Genomic DNA, 25,061 nt, shown 5'->3' with positions numbered 1-25,061 from the left:
GAGCATGGAAGTCCTGACTTGCAAGAAGAAAGCCTGCTTAGCACCGAGTTCTAGGTCTGCTGAACACAGGTGGGCACTGTGCATGGCACTGGAATAATGCCCTCCAGCCACACACAAAGGCCCCGCAGAGAGCAAATGCCCCTCCAACGGCTTGTCACGATTTCCAAGACACCCTCCTTACATGCAGCTGCCTCCCGTGATGCCACTGGGTGACCTCAGAGACAAAAAAAAGACGCCTCCGAGCCCCAGAATAACAGCTCCCTCCTTCGGCAGCCTGTCCCCTCTGACGACCTGCTGTACTGTGCCTCCTGCTGGGGGGCAGGTTTAAGGATGACATGACTGGTGTTTAGCTGCTCCACTGGCTTCCTCTTTCTTCAAGACAGAAGCACAAGGAGTTTTTTCTGAAGCACTGGATCCCCTGAGTGCCGAGAGAACAGACCAACCACAGGAAGCAGTTGTACAGTCTAAGCTCCATTTGGCAGTAATTCCCCGAGCTGCCTTTTTGAGAAATTGTTATATTTCAACAGGAATTGGAAGGAGAACACACAAAATATTAAAAGGGCACTTTCTGCATCTGGAAACAGCATATCAAGGGCAGCTTTCTTTTATGCAATGTTATCACCTGGGCTGCAGTGGCCTCCCTGTACACAGGCTCTCTGGCAAATGAGCCGGATCCACGGGCAGCACTGAAAATTCACAGGGGTGAGCCAAGTCGGACCCAGGACAGGTGAGATCCAAGCAAGGAGATGGATTTCACAGCTCCACAAGGGATCCTCAGGTTGTGTAACTTCAAACTGTTGAAAAAGAACCCCAAAACACAACACCATAAGGCAGAAAGGCCCACGTTCCCTACCTCCTATTAAGAATAAGAAGAAGGCAATTTGCATGTTGGCTTTGCATTTGTTAAGAGGAAAGAAAACCCAGAACTTGAAGGATAGATATAAGGAGTGGGTCCAGGAAAACATTACAGGTTGAAAAAAAAATAAAAAGGCATGTTCTGTGTCCCAGATGCACTGAGCCCAGCTCAATGATGGAGATGTGGGCCACAGGGTATACCAGGTGCCAGTTAACTAGAATTCAATTCTTTCCTAAAACCTCACAAAAGTACACAGACTCCCACCCTACCCTCCTCCACATGCAGACTAGAATCTAAGTTCTATGAGTACAGAAGTTGTTTTTTTGTCTGTCTTGTTCACTGATAAATTCCAAGTATCAAGAATAGTGCCTGGCATGTAGTAGGCACTAAATAAGTATTTGTGGAAGGAAGGAAGGAAGGAAGGAAGGAAGGAAGGAAGGAAGAAAGGAGAGAGGGAGGGAGATTCGGTGCTTGGGTGTACCTCCTAGAGGAGAAATAGAGCAGGTGTTCAATAAACAATGGCTATTGTTGATATAATTAGTATTTGTTTCAGGGGGTTAAATACAAAAACTTAGGCAACACTGGTGGTTAGTTGTGCTGGGAATCTCAATATGAAGGGTTTCAAAAATTGTTTTTAATTAAGGTACAACAACATGCAAGGAAACAAACAGATCCTGGGTAAAAGTCTGATGCACTTTGACAAATGTCAAGATAGAGAACAATGCCGTAACCTGAGAAAGCTCCCTATGCCCCTCCTCCACAAAAGCAACCACCATTCCTGTTTCTAACCCCATAGACTGGTTTTGCCTCTTATTGAACTTTACATAGATGGAATTATATAGTATATTTCTCTGTGTCTGCCTTCTTTTGTTCACCATAATGCTTGGCAATTCATGCATGTTGTAGGTATTACCAGTTCATTCCTTACTAATGAGTAGCATTCCATTTTGTGAATATACCATAATTTATTTATCCATTCTTGTTGCTGCACATTGACATTCCTTCTGATGTTCTATTATGAAGAAATAAAGTTGCAGTGAACATTCTTATACAAATATTACTTTGGGGGTATATGCTTATATTTATTTACAGTAAATACCTAGGAGTGGAATTACTAGGTTGTAAGGTTTGCATATGTTTAGCTTTGTAAGAAACTGGCAAACACTTTTCCACAGTGATTGCAATTTTACATTGTGATCAGCCATATTTAAGAGATTCAGTTGCTCCATATCCTTGTCAACACTTGGTATTGTCAGTCTTTCATTTTAGCCATTCAGCGGGTGTGAAGTGAAATATCATTCTGGTCTTAGTTTGCATGTCTCTGATGATCGACAATGTTAAGCATGTTTTCATTTACTTACTGGCCATTTGAGTAATATTTTTTGTGAAGTGTCTAACTTAATTTCACACTTCTGTGTTGTTTTTCTTTTTTATTATTGATTCATAGGAGTTCTTTGTGTGTATATGTGTGTGTGTGTGTATGTGTATGTATATGAATAAAACCATAGTTACTATTCTTTTCCCAGTCTGTGGCTTGCCTTTTCATTTTCTAACCGTGTTGGTACGTGAGCAAAATTTAAAAATTTTTAAATTTTGGTGGAGTCCAGTTTATTATTTTTACTATATGCTTAATGCCTTGTGCATTCTACTTTCTCAGATCACAGCAATACCCTCCTAAATTTTCTTCTGGGAACTTGACAGTTTTAACTTACATTTAAGTTGGAAATTTATGTTAAGTAATTTTTATGTATAATGTGAACTATGGGTTAAGGTATTTTTTTTTTCTATATGGATATCTGGTTGATCTAGCAACATTTATTAAAAGGACTTTCTTTTCCCTCACTGTCATAATTATTCGTCACAAATCACTTGCATGTATGTTTATAGATCTATTTTCATCACTTTATCACTATGCAAAATGTTACTTATAGGGCTTTCATAGATAACCTTTATCAGATTGAGAAATCTCCCTCTTTACCATGAATGGGTATATTAGATTTCATCAAATGCTTTTTTGGCATCTGTTGAGAAGACCATGCAATTTATTCCTTTATTATATTAACACAGTAAGTTAGACTGATTTATTTTTTTGAACATTAAACCAGTTCATAAGATAAACATCCTTTATCCATGATATATTATTCTTTTTTAATATAGTGCTGGGTTCTGATTACTACTATATTGAAACATTACATAGAGTGCTGTCATTTCTTTTTAAAATGTCTCATGGAATTCACAGTGAAGCCATCTAGGTCAGGAGTTTTTCTTGTTTTTGAAATGGGAAAGATTTTAGTTATGAGTTCAATTTCTTAGCAAGTTTAGAGCTTAGAAACTTAGGGAATTCAGTCTATTTCTTTTTATGTCAGTTTTGGAAATTGGTGGGTGTTTGTTTTTTTTTTCCAAAAAAACTTTGCCCATTTTATCTACATTGTGGAATTTGTTGGCATACATTATTCCCAATTTTTTTATCGTTTTAATGTCTACAGGATCTATAATGTCTGTGTTAATATTCCCTCTTACATTTTTAGTACTGATTATTAGTATTTGTGTTTTCTATCTTTTGTGTGATCACTCTTGCTAGAAATTACGAGTTTCATTAACCTTTTCAAAGAACTAGCTTTTGGCTTTGTTGATTTTTCTCTATATTTGTATTTGACTTTGATTTTTACTCTTATATTTATTGTTTTCTTCCTTCTACTTCATTTGGGTTCCCTTTGCTCTTTTCCTAGCTTCTTAATGTAGAAGCTTCAATCACTGACTTTACACTTCCCTTATTTTTTCTATTTATAAGCCGTCACAGCTATAAATTTCCCCCTTAGCACATATTCAACTTTATTCTTCAAATTTTGACATGCTGTGTTTTTCAAGGTCATTTCATTCAAAATATTTTCTTACGTCTTTTTTTCTTTGACCCATGGGCTATTCACAGGCCGGACCTAATTTCCAAACATCTGGTGATCCTGTAGATATACTTTTATTATTAACTTTTGTTTTAACACTGTGTGGTCAAAGAAAGCATTCTGCATTATTTCAATCCTTTTAGATATATCGAGACTTGTTTTATGTTTGAGAACACAGTCTACTTTGGTGACTTCCCTAAGTGCACTTGAAGAAAAGTTTCTTTTGTAGCTGTGGGGTGTAGCAGGCAAAATCTTCCAAAGGTTTCTCTTCATCTTCCCTTCTAGGAATGCATCATTGATCGTCCAGAGTCAATGCATCTGTTTGCACAGAACTTTTTTCTGATGCTAGTTAATTATAGGACGGTTCCTCACCACATCCTGCATCTTCCTACCCCTAGGATCTCTCAAGCCCATCTGATGTGCAAAGTGAAAAGAAATCTCAAGCTGCTGAAGCAATTTAGAAGCCATGCCTTGCTTGTCAAAAAAGACAAGATAAAGACACAGGCTTCCTTTTGATCTCTTTTATTCTGCTCTTTATGTGATAGTATGGCCACTGACTTGGAACTTGGTGGGAGAATGGGAAAGTGGAACAGATACTGTCATCGTTCTCATGGCGTCATCTGTAAATCCTGTGACATCTCCCCTCTCTGACTCAGGACACGGCCTTGGGTAAGACGTGTGATGATTTTTTTCCCTGCAGTGGTGGTTTTCATTTTTTAATAGTTAATATACATGTTCTATAAAATGTGCTTTACAAGAAATATAATCAACCTGTGATTTGTAGAAGTGACATGCTTAAGTTTTGGAAATGGGTTGATTTAAAGTAAAAGACTAGAAAATACAGGGGTTCCTCCATATGGCAAAATGTGTAATTATGGTACATAATATGGGGTTTAGGCAGACTCGTGTGATCACTGCTCTGTAGTAAACATGTCTATTGTACCAACATGAACCAAACTTTAGTCTTTACATTATTTATCCTAAGTCCTTCAAGGACCCTTCCTAATGAGATGTGAGAAGCTGACACACAGAACAGCACACGATCACCACAGTTTACCCAGGAAAAGCATTCCACCTGCATCTTATGATATTTGGTCTGCCTTGTTCCAAGAAACATCTGGTCCTGGTCGTGGGATGGGATCTGGAGCCGCTCAGCAGAAAACATGTGAGGAAAAGGAGTAAGCCGAGCCCCTCTGTGGCCCCTGCTTTCATCTTTCCCCTATATGCGGCATGCCGAAGGATGCTCACCTTTTCCCATTCTCTGTCCTTGTTCAGCACAATCACCACCAGCCTGGGGTGCACCTGATAGCCTTCTTCAGTGAAGGACAAGTCTTTGCCATCCCATGTCACGTTGACCATAAATCTAGAGAGAGGAAGAGAGAAAGACGTGTCTTTAGGGAAGAATTCAAGAGGTCAGATGAGCGGATGCCACCATCAACGTAACACTCAGAAAGTGAAGACTTATGTGGCCATCATCACACAGGACAGGTGGCCTCTATCCAAGGAAGTATTAGTATGCGCGTGGGCACTGCTAATTGGCCAGGCACTCGTTTCCATGAACCTGTAATCACTCTCAGAATCCCCAATCCTGTTTAGGCATTAGTAATTGTAATTAGCACATGGGATGGACCCTTCCATCCTGCCATGCCCATAGACTTCTGTTCCAATGATAGTACAGGAGGGTCTTAAAGCATGTTCTATTATGTTTTAATAAGCTTCCCTAAAGGAAGCTGCTTGCTCATAAACCACATGGTATACAGCTTCCAAGAAATAGTATCCCATCTGTTCATTACTCATTCTACTAATACTTAATAGATATTTGCTACAGGCCAGGACGCAGCCACTTGGATGAAGGTAAGTAAGGAAACAGATAGGATCCCTCTCCCCATGAAGCTTATAGTCTAAAGGACAGGACAGGCATTAATTAATTACAGATCTATGACAAGTGATATAGTAGAGAGGTGAGTGTGCCATGTGGAAGTGAAACAGGGGTCAGGCAAGGCTATAAGGAGTCAGTATTAACTAGGTTAAAAAAAAGGACATAAGCATATTCCAGACAAAGGGCAGCAGCACGTGCAAAGGCCCTGTACTGGTACACATGAGGGATTGACTGCAAACCAGCGAGACCAAAGCAGAGAGAGAGACAGAAGAATGTGGGATGAGGTATGGCTGAGAAGATGAATCGGTGAGATACAGCAAGACTTTTCAGGCCATGTTAAAGACTTTTGTTTTTGTTTTAAAACAGTAGGAAGATACTGAAGGTTTTAATCAAGGAGGTGGTACAATCGGACTTTTCTTGTATAACATGACTTGAATGTTGTGTACAGAATGAGTTGGAGGGGACATAGGGGGTTGGTTACATTGTGCTTATTATCCAGGTCAGAGAGGATGTTGGCCTGGGAACTGTTGTGGCCCCAAAAGAAAGGGAGGAGAAGGAGAAATACCAGCTGCCACAAATAGGACCAAGTGGAGAATATTTAGCAGGTGTTTAGTGATGTGGAGGTTGGGGGAGAGAGAGGCATCAAGGACAACGCCTCGCCTCACCATCCGCTTTATATAACATCCGTATGGTCAACCCTTAGCCTAGGTGTTTTCATTGCACAACATCTGTCTTCCTTGTGATACTCTTATCTCCAGCACCCCTCAAAGCCACCTTGCCTGTAGGCAAGGTGGATGCAGACAGGGAGGGAGGGAGGCAGAGGTCAACTCCCATGATTCGGGTGGGAGGGTCCCCAGGATTCCACTTCTCCTTGCAGCTTAAGAAAAAGGTGAAGCTGTCAGACTTGCATGGGAACATACCACTTGGCAGATACTCAGTTAATGTAGTATGGTGGGTTGAAATATTCAGAGATCCCAGACAGACAGACTATCTCAAGGCCATGGCATTTTCTTGCTTCACATTCCCTTAACACCAAAAGCAGCTGAAGAAGTAAAATATTAAGGAGGAGAAATAGACTATGAAAAAAATTCTAAAACCAAGGACTGTCCTAACTGGTCACATGTCTGCCCCTGGGCAGCCATAGTGGAGACTGTGTTGTGCGGGGGGAGAATCAGGTCTCCAAGGACAAGGTGAAGAAACTGGGGAAAAGGCAAAAAAGCAAATATTGTGTATCCATTCAATGAACTATTTGTTTTTTTTTCTAAATCGTGTTTTGATGACAAGTTAAGGGTGAAGAGAAAATGCTCACTATTTAATGTTAAACAGAAGAGAATAAAAATAGGGTTTGTCTATGCACAGAGGGATTACAGGTACCTTTTATTTGTGTGTGTGTGTCTTTTTGTTCTCCAAGTTTCTTGCAAATAGTGTTTGTTAAAAAACAGAAAAATAAAGCACTGCGATTCTAGAAGGAGCAAAGAGTAATCACTCTATTTGGTGTGCATGCGAGGTATCTGTGATCATTTCCTCATAGGTATTTTGTTGATTCAACAACTATTTACTGAATGTCTATTATATGTCAGACCCTATGGGGAGTCTTCTAGATACAGTAATAAAAACCGCAGTGGCTGTCCGCCCTCCTACAGGTATCTTTACCGCTCTGTGACACAGGCACATAAACAATGACAGCACGTAGAACACCACTCTTGCACAAATGCACAGTGAGTGGGAGATGTAAGAATGCCGAGGAAGGCCGCTCACTCAACCTAAGGGATACAGGTGGCACTTCCTGGGGAATCTAGGAGAGTAAAAGGGTTAAGAAGAGGTGGGAGAAAAGAGTTCTGAGCCAAAGAATCACCCTGAGTAAAGAAGAGTCAGCAAAGGCAGTGACACATGCTAGGGAAAGCAGGGAATAGCTTAGTAAGCTGAGGGGCAGTGGGATTTGTCTGAAGAGAATCCCTGAAGCCAGATCGTAAACGACTTTGAATACCGCCCTAAAGGGTTTGGATGTTGTTCAGAAGACCATGGAGATCCATGAAAGGTTTTAAGTAAAGCAGTCATGCAGTCGGATTTCCTGCCAAGAGAAGAAGTAAAAATGCTTCTCTGCATTGAAGGACAACTCCAACATTTTTGTTTATGTCTAAAAACCTCTCACTAACTAGGGGGACCTAAATTACTCTGTTTGTATTTTTCCAGTTTGACTTTTGCTTTTGTTCCCCATGATTAATTTTAGCCGTGGCCCATTGTAGCATTGGAGTTCATGTTTGGTGGTTGAGTATGTTGACAGATCATCACCACAAGTGTCATCCATCCGTGTATACATCCATTCATCTATCGTCTGTCCATCCATCCATCCATCCATCCATCCATTCATCCGTCCATCAGTCCATCCATCCTCGTATCCATCCATCCATCCATCCATCCATCCATCCATCATTCTGTCAATCTGCCCATCCATGCATCTATCCATCCATCCATCTATCTGTCCATCCGTCAGTCCATCCATCCTTATATCATCTGTCCATCTGTCCATCCATCCATCCATTATTCTGTAAATCTACCCATCCATGCATCTATCCATCCATCCATTTATCCATTCATCCATCCATCTGTCTGTCCATCCATCCATCTGTCAATACACCCATCCATGCATCTATCCATCTATCAATCCATTCATCCTTCCATCCATCCATCCTGTTATCGTCCATCTGTCCATCCATCCATCATTCTGTCAATCCACCCATCCATGAATCTATCCATCCATCCATCCGTCCGTCCATCAGTCCATCCATCCTTGTATCATCTGTCCATCCATCCATCCATCCATCCATCCATCCATCCATCCGTCAATCCACCCATCCATGCATCTATCCATTCTTCCATCCATGCATCTATCCATCCTTCCATCCATGCATCTGTCAGTCCATCCATCCTTGTATCCATCCATCCACCCATCATTCTGTCAATCCACCTACCCATGCATATATCCATCCATCCATCCACCCACCTACCCACCCGTGTATCTATCCATCCATCCATCCACCCACCCACCCACCCATTCATCCATCTGTCCGTCCATCCATCTATCCATGTATTGATCCATTCACCCACCCACCCATCCAACCTATAGACATATTTGAGTACCTACTATGTGTCATGACCTGTGCCAAGAGATGTGATAGGAAAAATGATACAAAAGTAAACAAATACATTCCTGCAATAAATAATTGGAATAAAGACAGTAAGTATGAAATTAGAGATTTGTATTAAGTAGGCTGGTGAAGAGTGTAAGGAATAGAATGGCTCTGCTCTGATGGCAGAGTTGGAATCAGGAAACAAAGTGGAAACGTTTGGATTGTGTCAGGAAGGGATAATAAGGGCTGGCTAGGTGAATGGCCAGGGGAAAGGGGTGGTGATGCGCTGCATGGAGGAAGCCATAAAGCCAACGGCATAGAACCATGGAACAGGATGGAACACTGTTCATGGAATTTCAATATAAATATTGCAGACAAAGACCACCAGTGAGTAGGAGCTAGTATGAAATCAGTTGCCAAGTCACTCTGTATTTGCTACCCAAAACTTAGGGTTAGGCCAGCCAATTCACTAAGGTCTTTTATTTATTATCACTGTTGTTGTTGTTGAATCAAATTAGCTACCAAGCCAGGTTTCAATTTGTCCATCCCTTTGGGATGGAAAGAGCTCAGAATGGATCTATCTAATGGCCCAAATGTGGATGAACTGAAAATTTCAGTCAATTATCAAGAGGTTTAGAAATATCCAGTTTGTTATCTTTTTGGAAAAGGCAGACCAGAGAGCAAATGCTTTGGCTCTGACATAGACATGAGGCCGGGGAGGGCCACTCACAGCATTACATATCACGACTGAACACCACAGTCGCTATTTTATCCACGGAGCTGGCGTGTACCACGGAGTATCCATATCTTCTTTTGATTTGCCAGCTGAATTTACTTAAGCCTCCCTCCTCTTTGATTCCCCATCATTATTTCTTCCACCCATTCCTCTTCTCCCCTCTTGTAGTGAGATCAGATGGAATGAGCAGGGTGATTATTTAGATGTGATGGCTCTTCTTCAGGTTATATGGAAACAACTATACGGACGTTCTCACACTCACTAATTTTCTGTGTTCCTTTAAGATTTAATATTCTGGACCAATGAGTCTGTATACTCAATGTTAATATAGGTTCTTTAGTTTTTCCTTTTTTTTTTTTTTATTTTATTAACAGTCTTCAATCCCTTGTGTGTGTGTGGTTGGGGGGGGGGGGGAACCTCTACCAAAATTTTTTGTTAAACGGTAATTTCATTATGAAGCTGGCAGGATGCAAACACCTATTACCTTCAATTCCCCCATCCAATTTCTAGGAAGGAGAATCCATATTTTCTCAGGCTTTCTTCCCATTTAAACTAGCTCCAGAGCAAAATCCTTTACCTAGGGAAATGCCATTACACACCCCATTGCTTGGTCCCCATTAATACCTGCTGGGTACTTGTATTAAACAGCAAAATCTTATCATTGTTTTGTTTATCTCTCTAAAATGGATTATAAACTTTCGGTGATCAGATAAAATATTAGAAATTCTGGCAGCTGCTAAGCTTCAAATTACATCTTCAACATTTCCGTCAGGAGCAATAAATACAGGAAAGCATGCTGGCAAAATTGAGCAGGGTGGAGGCTCCAGGGGTCTCCCGAGGGTCCACTTGTGTGTTATTATCAACGACTGATGGTAAAGCCAACTAGCTGGGGTTTTCATTGTCAGTGACATACACAACATTAAACTAGAAAACATGTAAATTATCTGACATACATACGAACAAGTTTCCTTCAGTATCTACTTAGGTGTATGAAGCTAAAGTCCAGATCATCACTTGTCTACTGCTTGCATTGTGTGCCCTATGAATGGGTGATACGAAGAGATCAGAAATAACACTGAAAAACAGAGAGGGCCATTTTTCCTGTATTATGACTGCAAAGAAACTAGGCCTGAATTTCAAGTTCTCTCTAGACCTGAACTGTTTACTATAACAGCCACCAAGTACAGCTGGCTATTGAGCACCTGAAGTAGTCTGAATAGAGGTGAGCCCTAAGGACATAACACACAGAAGATTCGGAGAATCTGTATAAAAAAAAATCATGTAAAATATCTCATGAATAACCTTACGTTGATTTCATATCAAAATATTTTGGACAGCTTGGGTGAAATAAAACAGATTATTAAAATTAGTTTCATCTGCTTCTTTTTCCTTGTTTAATGTGCTGCTAGAAAACATAAGATTCCATGAGGTTTACATTCTACCAGACAGCTGCTCTAGACTGTCTTTGGTCTTGGGGTATTTTTTAACCAATAGATGGTGAGCATCATGAAGGCCTTTAGTATCGCATTTCCAGGGCCAAACAAAGTGCCTGGTACAAAGCCGATGCTGAATAAATATGTGCACGAATTGCTATTTCTCTGTTGTGGACAACAGAACAGGAATCCAAGCCTGGCTTTGTGTTCCCGGCTGTGTCACTTTCGGCAGTGTATTTAAAATTCTCTGAGCCTTCATTTCTTTCTTTGTAAAAAATGGATCAGGTTACACTGCACGAACTAGCCAAGACAGCTGCATGTGGTTGGAGCTAACAGTTACCTAACTCCCGGGTTTAGGGATGGTGCCCTTAAAATACTGTTCCGGCTTTACTATGCCTGGTTTATAGCTATAACCTAATAAATAGTAGCTAATATTTACAGACATTTCCTATGCATTTTTTTTACTAGTTTTCCACCCCGTCACATTTTCTAACACCCCCACTCCAAATGCAATGGTCTTTTTAAGGCCATGCTTATGGTGGCCACTCAATGCACTTACTTCCAGGGTCCCTCTGTTCTCCCGTCAAAAGCTACCCATACATAGGCTGCAGAAGCTCCTCACACTATCGCTTAAAATGTCTCATTCCCTCTGATTTCTATTTCCTCTTTTTTGCCTGTGTCGTCCTAAGTCTCCTTTAACTTCCCAAATCTGATTATTTGAAATGTTCCCTAGACATATTTATTATTCACTATTTGCCTTCAGACTCTAATTCTCTTACTGTCTCACAAATGCCACCATAACCCATTTAGTGTTTCTCAATTTTTGGTTAATTTTCCATCTGCTTTGCCATTTCCCACATTCCCCTGGGGCTTTAGTCCCCCCCCCCTCCTCCACCCCCAATCACACTCTGCCTTCAATGCCTCCTCGAACTGCTTTGGGTATCACCCTTCTCCGTCTGCGATGTAATTTACATGTTTCTGAAAACAGAGTCTCTGTTTTCTTCAACCTCCTCAAGACACTCGATTCTTGAAAACGTTTTTTGCTCTTGGCAGCACTCTCCCGGCGGCCGGAAATCCCTTCAACTCTGATGTGTGTCTGAGCGCCCCCTCATCTTCTATTAACTACCCCCTGATGGCCACCAAACTCTTCCTTCTTTACGCCCCACGCATAGCGCTTTCGCCCCGCACGCCAGCCCTTCCCAGCATGCAGCGTGCCCTGCTTCTCTCCAGCAAGCCTCCAGTTGTCCTGGTGCTCAACTTCACAGGCTCATCGGTGCCCTCCCATTTCCCCTCAACAATTACCAAAAGGCACGACCTCAGGGCTATGACTTAAATGTCAGGACAGAAATGTAATCACTCCAACACACAGATTTCCATATTCTAGGCCGGCAGCATCCCAAACGGGCTCAGAAACGACAGCATAAAGACCAAGAAGGAAAAAAAAAAAACTACTGGGTTAAAAAAAAAAAAAAAGAGGTAAGTATTTAGTATTTACTCTTTAAACTCAAATTCTCTTGTGGCTGATTACAAAATAATAATGTCAGTTGCCTTGGCTGAGAAATTATATATACATATACATATATGTATATATGTACACATATATTTATATATTTAATGTGTATTTATTTACAGAGAGAGAATAGGCAGGGAAGAGGGGCAGAGGGAGATGGAAAGAATCCCAAGCAGGCTCCACACTCCGTATTGGAGCCCCACGTGGTGCTTGATCCCACAAACCATGAGATCATGACCTGAGCCGAAACCACAAGTTGGACGCTTAACCGATGGGAGCCACCCAGGCTCCCAGCAATACTATAGTTTTAAAAATTGCCACAGGAGAGGGTAAGCTCCATCAAGGCAGGGAATCTTTGTCTGGCTTCATCGCCATGCTTCTAAAACACCGATGACAGTGTGTGTTCCAGTACAAGCTTAAAAATATTTGTGGAATAAACGAACAGACCTAGGCCTCCGGCACCTTGTTCGGTCAGTGCTTATTTTCCATGCGACAGCCTCACAGAGACGAGTCTGTGAAGCAACTGCTGAGTTTGCAACCACTCGGCCAGGGCTACGATGTCTTGCTGTTGCTTCCAAACCCAGGAAAGCATCCTACATTCTCAGAGCTTCTGTTTCCCCTTCCGTAGAAATCAGGTTGTAACAGCCACGCCACTGTGTAACTGCAGGGATGAACTTCGATGGACCATAATGAGGTCAGTGAGGGGTGTTCAATGGCAGCCAGCATCTCGGTTTCACAGAAGTATCTTTTCTCCTCCGAACATTTGAGATTAAGGGGCTTTAATCTTTCAGATGCTGGAGGACTGTTTTGGCTACTAATCCCAGTCCCTCAAGGGAGGTGATGTGCTGCCTCAGTCCCTCACCCCAGGGAAAGAGAGGCGCTGGTCTGATTGCTCGGAGCCTGTGGGACCCCTGGACTAGGCTATCATGCACAAAGGGCTGCCACCCTCCCCTTCATGCCTCCTGGACTTCCTGTCTCCATTTGGTGAGCACATCTGAGCTGACGGTGGTTTGGGGGGAGATGCCCCACATGCTGCCTTTTGTAACGCAACCTCCAAGTCTAAGACTTGTAGTACATAAGTCAGGGAGAAGCTTTCTCTGTGAATATGACCGTCCCCCTGCCTCCGTCGCCAGACAGCAGAGCCGAACCACTTGGCCAAGGCTTATGTGAGGAGCAGGACATGTCCAGTAGGCTCTAAGAGACATGCCCTAATTGTACTTTGTCAGGAGTCGTCAGAAGCTTGAGTGTCCACGAATAACGTGGTTCTCAGGATCTCACATGTGTTCTTGTTCCTTATATGAGTGGTTCTCTCAGGAACCTGATGGGGGATCTGGAAGTTTTAGAAATGCTGGATCGCATTTTATAACACCACCCACGTAGCACCAAACGTATCACCATTAACCTCTAGTGACTCTGCATCACCTAACCATTTGGAACTGGCTGGCACCGGGGCTCATGGAGCCATTTCACCTAATGAGCTTCTATTCCAACAGACCCCACAAAACCAGGTAAGGTGGCAAGCAGTTTCCAGGAGCTCACTCGATCACCTGTGTCTATGCAGCACAGGTCTTCAGGATCTCGAACAGGCAGATGTGCATGGAAGGTGCCTCCTCACCACCCCTGACCCCACTCCCACCAACACAATATGCAAAATGACTTGATGTGAATCAATTCAACGTGCGATTTCATCCAAGAATGTCTGGATAGCCCCATCCGGGAACATGAGCCCCACAGGGGCAGGGCATTTGTTGCCCATTCTCTGCTGCACCCCGTTCTAGAACGGGCAATGGTTCCCGGCATAAAGGAGATGCTAATCACCCACTTACTGAGGGAAACAAAGGTCTCATATTTTCTCACCTTCTGACAATGACCCTCCTCTATCTATCTGTCTAGTGGGTGCCCACGTGTGCTCGGTGGATCCCGAGGGATCTGATGAGGTAACCCAAAGGCACAGGAGGAAGTTCGGGGGGAGGGGGAAGCCAGTGGGTTTCTAGGACACCCACCTCCGCTCGAATCACAAACACACTGCACTTCCTGAGAAATTATTATTGGGAAAAAAAATCCTACTGCTTCTACCAGTCAATTAAACTAACAAACCAGAAAACAATTAAGAACCTGTCCCTCCGTGCCACTGCATACAAAGACCCCGGTCTTCAAATCAGGAGGCCAACGATCTTGTCCCATCTCCTTGGACATGTGAGTAATAACAACCACTTTTTTAAAAAAAGGGACAAAAACATATTTAGCAACTAATATGTGTTAAATGTTGTACCAGATACTTTCCATATGCCTGAAATTTTACCCAAACAACTAAGTGTGGATTTTCTCCTTTCATGGAGAAAGTACAGAGGCTTGGAGAATTTTACGATGGTGCCACAGGCCTCACAGGGTGTCAGACACTTCTGGTTGTTCTTCAGTATCCTCTCTCCTCTCTGGCCTTAGTCATCAATACCCCCATTTTTAGCTGTGCACATAGCCTTCTACAATAAAGCATACATTTTCCAGCCTTCCCTGTAGCCAGGCATGCCCATGGCTATGTTCTGGCCAAAAGCAGGGGAGAAGGCATAATATTTATAACAGGTAACATGTATCATATAAAGGAGGGGATGAACCCTTCTTTGCTCCTTCCTCCTTCCTGATGGCTGGGATACAGACATGATGGCAGGAGCACTCGCTGCCAGTTTGGTCTGTGAGGTGGAAGCCACCGGCTAAGGATGATAAAGCCAGAGGCAGAGGAGGCCGGGTCCCTGACATCATGGAACATCATGATGAAGCCTTGGACAACCCTTGGATTTTGTTTACAGGAGGGACAAATCCAATGCTTCTCATGTTTAAGTGACTTTTAGGTTTTGGGCTTTCTGTTGCTTGAAAACAAAATTAATCCTGGCTGGTTTCAGTGCTATAGGGACTATGTGAACCAAAGTAGAGTCCACAGACTTTGAATTAAGTGGTACCAGTTCCCGATTAGCCTCTCTGCACCTCAGTTAACCTTCTCTGAAAAAAAGTGGGCATGGTCCTACAAATTCCTCCGTTTCCTTCCTAGCTCAGCAGTACTTGATCCTCGCTCCTGGCTCCCCCTCCCAGCACACAGCATATTTGGTCCTACCCCCATCTCTTACTATCTCTGTCTCTCTCTCTCTCTCTGCTCCCTCTCTCACTCTCCCTCTCTTCCTCTCGAAGAGAGGGAGAGCGAGAGGGAGAGCAAGATCCCTCTCACTCAAAGTGTCTTCCCTCCCCACTAACTTCAACCCAAACCCAATATTTTTTTTGGCGGGGCAGGGGTGTGCACAAAGCTGAGTATCAAGCTCCATTTCTCCCATGTGGCCTTTCCTAATAATCTTTCCTTTTCTTAGCTCATTTTAATCCACACCTCACATTATAAGCCCTTAGCAATCCATAGTCCCTGACTGTTTCCTAAGAATTTCACGTTCACACATTTGTTCTCAACAGAAGCAAAGATAAGGACTTGGCTTCAGTCGTTCATGTTTCTCTAGCATCATGCTATCGGGCACAGAGTGCTCAACAATTATTGACTTGATTCAAAAAGCAGCACATTAATCTTCAACTCAGGACCATGTTTCTCCCCCCTGACACCAAACCCAAGACAGGGGTGACAAGAAGCCAGGCCACATGTCTTTGTCCACACAATATTCGGTGGCTATAGCTCCTTCTTGTCCCCTCCGCCATGTTTCTTGGCCACCCTTCAAGGCCATCTCTAATAATGCCTCCCCCACAAAGATTTCTCCGACACCTCCAAATCAGATACAACCTCTCTCACCGATTAACACTGATTGTTCACATGGTGTGAATCTCAGACCACCAGCCACCCCCATTATTTATGTGTAGTCCCAACCACGTGGAGGGAATTTTTTAAAGACACCTCTTTCGGAAAACCCTTGTGATGGTTAGCTTTATGTGACTGGGCTATAGGATGCCCAGATAGTGGGTAAAACACTATTTCTGGCTGCATCAGTGAGAATGTCTCCAGGAAGAGATTAGCATTTTTGTCGGTATAGTAAGTAAAGAAGATGGTTCTCACCAATGTGCGTGGGCTCATCCAATCCACTGAGGATCTGAATGGAACAAAAAGGCAGAGGAAGGGGAATCTGCCCTCTCTCCTCGAGCTTGGAGAGCATTTTCTCATGCCTTCTTTGTTCATCTATGCTTCTGCCTGGAACCATGCCACCGGCTTTCTGGGGCCTCCAATTGACAGCACATTGGGGGACCTCTTGGCTCCACAATCCTGTGAGCCAGTCCCTCGTAATAAATCTCTGACTTTCCAGCTTCTTGGTTTTGCCTCTCTGGAGGACCCCAGCTAATACAACCCTACACTACCATCTGCTGGAAAAATAAAAGATGAGTCTTTGATGAATGTAACATGGAGGGAGATTCCTGGCCTGATGTCATTCATGACCTACATGGCTTTACCTGCTCTGCTGGACTATAACCTTCCTGAAGGCAAGAAGTCATAACCCAGGACTCTGAACGCGGGAAACGCTGTAGACACAAGAGCAGATGCAGGGGAAATGAGTTGAGGTCGAGTTTTAAATCCACCATTTATGGCACTGTCCCCATGAGCAAGCCACCCAAGTCCTCGGGGGTCCAGCTCAGTCGCGTGTCAAATGGGTAACACCACTGTCTGAGGCTGCTCGGGCTGCCCTAACAAACTACCACAGGCTCTGTGGCTGAAATGATGAGAATTTGTGTCTCACAGTTCTGGAGGCTGGAAGTCCACGGCAGAGCCCTGGAAGATCCCACATCTGGTAAGAGCCTGCTTCCTGGTTTACAGATGGCCATCTTCTTGCCATGTCCTCACGTGGCAGCTCGAAAGAGCATGCTCTTGTCTCTCTTCCTCTTCTTAGAAGCCATCCCATCCTGAGAGCCCCATCCTCATGACCTCATGGGACTCTAATCAGCTTCCAAAGACCCCACCTCCAAATAACATCACATTGGGGGTTGGAGTTTCCACATATGAATTGTTGGAGGACACAAACACTCAGTGGACAGGAACCACCCAGTGTAGCTGAGAACTTCATGGCAGTACTCGTCAGAGGTTGATGAGGGCTTATCACTAATACATTTTTTGACTGACTTCCATAACTAAATGTGAACAATTCTCCCAGTTTTCCCAGCACTAAGGGCTTTCCTGGGGCATGGAACACTCAGTATTAAACCCTCCAAAGCACATCTAACTGAAATGCTTCAAATCCATTTCTTAGCAAACACATCCACTCAAACAAATATTAGGTGAGTACCGGGTATATGCCAGCAACGTGCAGGCGATCAGACGGTAAATAAAAAACTTGGGATCCTTTCTTCAAAGTCACTTAGAGTTTAGGGAGAAATAATTATTATCAGGATGTAATTACAACAATATAAATAACGGTAATATATTTGCAGCTGAAGCCCCTGATACTGTAGGAATATTAGCAGGAAGTCCTAACCTTTCAGAATACTGCTTAGACTCCCATTATTCCATTTCTACTTGTTTGTTTGTTTTGTTTTCAGGGAAAACACAAAGTTGAGTTCTCAGGAGGAAGCACAAAGTCTCATGCTTTCTAGGACAGGGCAGGTAAGATCCACGAGTGAAATGGGCTAGGTGCAAGATTACCTATGGAAAGCAGGGAAAATCCTAGCGAGAGGTATTTGAGTTCATTTAAAAATAATACTTTAAATGAAATAAGCCACATCTGCAGACCCTTCATTTGAACTCTGTTCTAATTTCAAACTTAAGAATATTCATGTTCCTTCCCCTAGCAAAACCCAGGCTTCCTTCTATGCTGGTACGGTTCACAGGATTGCATCCCTCCTACGGTGGCTTACTGACATGCAGTGAGTCCTCTCCTTTGACAAAGTTCTCCTTTCTATATACCTGAACATTTATTCTTCCTTTGGACACAGAAAACAGATCTGGTGGGAGAGAGGGTGTGGCTTCCCAAACTCGAGCCACCAGATTCTCCTTCTAAGGAATTTGAAACCTGATATGTGACTGGGTGCCTGGGTGGCTCAGTCCCTTAAGTGTCCAACTTTGGCTCAGGTCAAGATCTCACGGCTCGGGGCGCCTGGGTGGCTCAGTCGGTTAAGCGGCCGACTTCGGCTCAGGTCATGATCTCGCGGTCCGTGAGTTCGAGCCCCGCGTTGGGCTCTGTGCTGACAGCTCAGAGCCTGGAGCCTGTTTCAGATTCTGTGTCTCCCTCTCTCTGACCCTCCCCCATTCATGCTCTGTCTCTCTCTGTCTCAAAAATAAATAAATGTAGAAAAAAAAATTAAAAAAAAAAAAAGATCTCATGGCTCATGGGTTTGAGCCCTGTGTCAGGCTTTATGCAGACAGAGCCCAGGAATGGTCCCATCTGGCACAAGGTAACAGTAACTTTCTTCCATCAATGACTATGCCTCACCTTCTGACCTTTCCAAACCTGGGCTGCTCAACTTCTACTTTAAAGTCCCATTATTCCTTCTTTGTTACCTCCTTTTGTTTAAATTAAGTCGTTCAGAGTTTATTTCCCTCGCTTACCACCTGAATACTTTCAACAGTACTCACTTTGCTCCTGGCTGACCGGTATAACTTCTTACCTGGTCTCCAGATTCCCTGTATATCATCCCCCCACACTCACATCAAGTCCACCTGCCACATAAATGTTCCGAAACCTCACTTCCGATTATGTAAAATTCTGTTCAAAAGCTTAAAGTGGGTCCCTATCGTCCAGAAATAAAATCCACACTCCTTGGCCAAATTTAACTTCCAACCTTGCTTCCTAAAACTATTCCTCACATATCCTGCATTGGAGCAATCCCAAACAACTCACCATGTCCTTGTGATTTCCCACTCTCTGGGTTTTGCTCCTATACCCTGGGAAAGCAGTCAGAGCTGTTGATTCTGGCTACTACTCATCTCCTTGGAACTTCCCCTACCGGGCCGACAGGAGGATCTCAGACCAAGGTGATGGGTTTCAGGGGTGGGTACGTGACTCAGGCTCATCCCATCAGATTCCTTCTCTGGGACCAGTTGCAGGTAGAGGGGATAAACTGTGTCTCTTAAGGAGAAATGGTCACAAAAGTATGTGAATCCCACACCTATTTCAGATAATGCTTTTCCACATCTCATGGTGGGAAATGAACCATCTCAGGCAGAAACATAAAAGAGAGAGAGAGAGAGAGGGATCCGAAGACGTCATTCGAATCTGGATCTAGATACGCTGGTTGACAAACACACCTCACCCATTGTAGGTGAATGGCCCGAGAAACCTTTCTGTTGTTATTTTTGTTTTCTGGTTTTTTTTTTGGGGGGGGGGGTTGCTAAAGTCAATGAGAGTTGGTTTTCTATCACTTAAAATCACAAAAGTCCCAAATGATACACAAAGATTTTTATCCCCTCAGTAGTCCCAGGTTCAGACCCTCTACAGGTGAGTTCACCTCTTCCCCAGAGGCTCACTGAGCTTCCAGCCTCCATTCCAGCCTCGGAACTGCCATGGCTTCCTCTGCACCTCCCTCTCCATCCTGTGATTCGAGTTTTTCACACACACACCATGTCCTTTGCTGGAGGCTAAACTCCTGGGGAAAAGAGAGACCGTGTCTGAACTGTCTCCACACGCCCCGCACCCTGGGCACAGCGTCCAGCATATGGCAGGGGATCGGTGACCATTCGCTGAATGAACAGGAGCAGATTTTCATCTGGCCAGTGCTGGAGTCCTCGGCAGTGTGGAGAATGTCCCGTTGTGCTGGACAGCACCTCAGAACCATCAGGACAGAGTTAAATATGTCTTGGCCTAAATAGCAGTCTAAATGCCACCCGGTCTCGTAATGAAACTTGACAGCTCTGCGTAAATTCAGCAATAATAATGTCTCACATCCTGCCACGGATTTCTGGTGTGGAAATGTGTACCCCAGAAGACTCCGCTTTGCAATCCCAGCCAGTGCCCTGATATCCTATCTTCGCCCAAAATTGCTAAGCCACTTCCTTTGGTGGGGAAGAAAATGATGTATTTTCTTGCCAAGGAGCAAAGAAGAAATGTTAGATCAGGGAGGATTTGGCGACTTTTTGTGTGTGTGTAAATTATAGAAAGAATATAGCTTGTTTCTCCTTCTTGTAGAGCTCTTCTATTTGTTTTCCAAATAGTTAAGGGTTAATTTTCGAACTACAGGGAAATAATTGTGGGGAGAATAGAATGAAGGGGGGGAGAAAGACAAAGAGGAGTAAAAGGACCCAAGAAGGAAGAGAAGTTACGGAGAAGGAAAAACCAGGGAAAGGGAGAGAAAGACAGACACGGCAGTGTAGGGGGGGAAGCGCGGAAAAAGGAGGAGCTATGTCTTCTAACACTCAAATAACAAAACAAAATGGAGTGTGAAGCCGAGCGGGGCCCTTCAGGAAAGCTGGAAAGTGCTATGTGGGAGGAGATCCTCGCGTCAGTGGCACGAGAGGGTGAGAGAGTGGCAGGATGGAGTGAGGCCAGAGCTGGCTGAGGACAAGCAGGAAGGGGAGCGGCAAGAGGAGGTCCCACGCTGTGGTTTGGCCCCAAGCCCTCCCTGGTGACATTGGAAAAGTAGGTCAGTTTCAGAACTGGCTGGGGGATGAATGGTCAGCCAGGAACAAGTGACAAGAAGCGAGAATGCTGAGTGAGAGGCTGACTTCGGCACGGGACCTGGGGATAAGGTGCTTCCCTAGTGAAAAAGGAAGAAGAAAATTCAACTCCAGACAATACTGTCCAACTGACATCTCCCCAAGGATGGAAATGTCATATAACTGTGATGTCTGGGATGGTGGCCACTCGTCACCTGTGGGTCTTGCACACTTGACATGTGAACGGTATGACTGAGGAAATGACTTTTAAATCTTACTTCATTCTAATGAATTTAGATCTAAGTAGCCACATAGGGCTAGTGGCCGCCATATTGGACAGCTTAAATCTAGGAAAAGGAGCTATGTAGATCACATTCAGGAAGGAACCAATCGCCAAGTGGAACCGAAAGGCTGTTTTCCCAAATGACATCAGTGTATATGAGATGGTACACAGACAGGTGCATTTAGATGTCGCATGGGTTACCTTGAGTTTTAGAATTAAATTTGCTTTGTTTAGTGCATATTTAAAAATGGAACTAGCGTTATCGAACCCATTATTTTTATAGACTTCATTATCTACGAAGAAACTGTGGTGAAATTTTCTATCTCCAAAAAAGTGAATCAATGTAAATAAAAAGTACTATGTGAAAAATATTACAGAGGACTTACAGAGATGATAAAAAGTACTGAACATATTTCATATAAGTGGAATCATAGATATGTGGTCTTTTGTGTCTGGCTTCTTTCGCTCAGCATCATGTCCTCAAGGTTCATCCACGTAGGAGCATGTATGAGTGTTCCATTCCTTTAGGGCTAAATAATATTCCATTGCATGGGTGGATATACATTAAGCTTATCCATTCATCTATCGACAGACATTTGGGTTGTTTACGTCATTAGGTTATTGTGAATAGTGCTGCTATAAACATTTGTGTACAAATTTTTGTTTGAATGCCTGTTTTTAATTCTTTGGGGTATATAACTTTTGGGGTAATGAAAAAGATAGCAAAACTAGGTATCTCTTGAAACAACTACCTGGAACTAGATAGCCGTGATGGTTGAACCACATTAGCAACGTACTTACCGCCAATGAATTGTACAGCTTGAAATGGTGAAAATGGAAAGTTTCATTTTATATGTATTTTCCCACAGTGAAAAAAAAATTTTTTTAAAAAGCAATGAAAGCAGTATGTAGATGGCTGAAGAGACTGAGCCAATTTGAGTTGATAGAATAGTTGTCTAAATTGGGATATGAGGTTTATCAGAGATCCAAGTTTTTTAGAGTCAACATTCTACCCAAGAGTCATTTCTACAATATCTCTGACAGAAAGGTGAGCCTGGACACCAAAAGCACAAGCAACAGAAGCAAAAATAAACAAGTGGGACCACATGAAACTAAAATGCTTCTGCACATAAAAAGGAAAAAAAAAAGAATCAACAAAATGAAGAGGCAGCCTACAGAATGGGAGAAAAGTCTTTGCAAACCATATAGCAGGTAAGGGATTAATACCCAGAGCATGAGAAACTCACACAACTCAGGAGCAAAAATATTAATAATCCAACTTAAAAATGGGAAAAGAAGTAGAATTTGTTCATTTTTCTCAAAAAGACATACAAATGGCTAACAGGCTCATGGAAAGATCCCAACAACCCTTGTCATCAGGGAAATATGAATCCAAACCGTGATGAGATATCCCCTCACACCTGTCAGAATGGCTGCTACCAAAAAGACAAGAGGTAAGTGTTGTCAAGGATGTGGGGACAAGGGAACCCTGGCGCATGGCTGGTGGAAATGTAATTGGTACAACTATCCCACTTGTGGGGACAGATCGGAAGGAAATAAAGAGAGACCCTCAGAGAGATCCCACAGCCCCAGGTTCCCTGCAGTATTATTTACAACAGTCAAGACGTGGAAATGTCAGTGCCCATCTACAGATGAATGGATAAAGAAGATGTCACACGCACACACACAAATATTATTGAGCCACAAAAAAGAATAAAATCCTTCCGTCTGTGACAACGCAGATACGCTTTGAGGGCACCATGCTAAGTGAAGTAAGTCAGACAAATTCAAATGCCATATGATCTCACCTACATATGGAACCTAGAAAAACAAACCAACCAACCCTATAAATACAGGGAACAGATCAGTAGTTACCAGAGGCAGGGGGTAGAGGATAAGAGGTAGCAGAATGGGTGAAGGAATCAAAGGTACAGAGTTCCAGTTATAAAGCCAGTAAGTCCTGGGGACTTACTTACGCTGTAGCATGGTGACGAGTTAACAACACCATATTCCATGTTGGAAAGTTGCTAAGAGAACAAATCTCCAAAGTTCTCACCACAAGGAGAAAAAAAAAATTGTAACTATGTAACAGATTAAACTGACTGTGGTGATCATTTCCCAATATATAGATAAATATCAAATCATTCCATTGTACACCTGATTCTAATATGATGGAATATGTTAATTATCCCTCAAGTAAAAATAAATACTCCTCTCCGGGGGCAGCTGTCAGTATCTAAGGAGCGGTAGGAGCTATGCTATTCGGCAAAAGTGGATGAGGGAGATTCTGAGGCAGAGAAATTAACGGGCCCACACGGTCTCCACATAAAAGGATCTTGGGGTGCCTGGGTGGCTCAGTCAGTTAAGCATCCTACTTCGGATCATTACCTGAGCCACGGTTCATGAGTTTGAGCCCACATCACACTCTGTGATCTCAGCACAGAGCCTGTTCTGGATCGTCTGTCCTCCACTCTCTCTGCTCTTCCCCCCTTCCTCTCTGTCTCTCTCTCAAAAACAAACTCTAAAAGAGGGGGTCTTAAGGTTATTTATCTAAACCGAGGAGCAATCTCGCTCCACACGCTGCGGAACCCCTTCCTGACAGACAGGGGTCCACCCGTTGAGATGTTCCCAGGGTCCGAGGGATATCCCCCCACTTGCGACGACAGTCCCTCTCACTGACAGCTCACAGTGTTTAGCAAAGACCTCCTGTCGCTGGGCCAGGATGATTTCCTTGGAAACTCACCCTACTGGCTCCAGTTGTCTGTTATCAGCAAAGGACACGTACTCCACTCCTGTTTCCAGATGACAAACCCTTGACCCTCCGAAGACAACTCTCGTGTCACCCCTCAGAGGCTCTTCCATGGGGCCCTTCAACCCTTCCTTGGACAGAGGTATATTAGACATGGAGTGCTGCCTCCCGTTCGAAAAACAAACTTGTCGGTTCTTCTCCCTTTTGTCCAGACAGGCTCCGAAATTTTCAGAACATTTTCAGAATGAGATCTTATCCCAGGGACCTTTTGGTAAAGATTTATTAGGCATTCATTACAAGAAATTACACCATCTTGCATTTCTGGTCAAAGAAGTAATTGAAATGAGCTGCTTTCTACCGAGGTGAAATTAGTAAATTAATAAATGATGTTGAGTTGAGGGTCCAACATGTGCCGGGCACGGTGCTGAATGCTTAACGTGAGTTACTCCACGTTAACAGCCCCGTAGCTAAGCAGCTAACATAACCAAGTGAGAGAGTGTTCACGTGTTTTGGAAATTGGGGCTTGTATCCAGGAAAGCAGCTCTATCCTACGTTTCATTTGCACTTCACTCATAAAAACACCCTTTGGTAAGAGCTATTTGATGTACAAGGTCCCTTTTTTTTAGCTTTTGGCTTTAAACTAAGAGGTCACGTTTTGCATTCTCTGACTCAATCCTCAAAGGCTCTCAGCCTGCTTAAAATGTAGAAGACAGATCACATTGATGAGGGCTTCAGGTTGGGGAAAACATTTTTTTCCTCCATCCCTTCTTTGGGAGGGATACTGCATTTCATCATCCACAAGGGTGCTTTCTACCCGTTGCTAATTTTCAAAAGAAAAAGGCAAAGAAAGGAAGAAAGAAAAAAATACAAAAAGCCATTAGGTGAGGGCATTAAAATCGAGTGTGAGAAAACCATTAGGAACAGAGAGGCTCTTGAGAAGCTGTAACTTAAAGAGAAATAGAAAATCACTCCTGGTCACAAAGATGATGCACTTCCAATATTAACATGAAATCAGAGAGTAATTCCT

The 25,061-nt window shown here is 43.2% G+C and overlaps 1 protein-coding gene across 1 annotated transcript in view; it reads right to left on the bottom strand.

Annotated features, from left to right (window-relative positions):
- GRIN2A (glutamate ionotropic receptor NMDA type subunit 2A) overlaps positions 1–25,061 on the bottom strand; it is a 370,883-nt gene that overhangs the window by 105,365 nt on the left and 240,457 nt on the right. The window contains exon 5 of the mRNA XM_060648461.3: positions 5,005–5,119. Within this exon, the coding sequence (XP_060504444.2) occupies positions 5,005–5,119 (115 nt within the window). The remainder of the gene's footprint in view (positions 1–5,004; positions 5,120–25,061) is intronic.

This window comes from Panthera onca, chromosome E3, assembly GCF_046562875.1.
Source record: "Panthera onca isolate mPanOnc1 chromosome E3, mPanOnc1 haplotype 2, whole genome shotgun sequence".
Taxonomy (NCBI): Eukaryota; Metazoa; Chordata; class Mammalia; order Carnivora; family Felidae; genus Panthera; species Panthera onca.
This window is presented reverse-complemented; position numbering and strand designations above follow the sequence as displayed.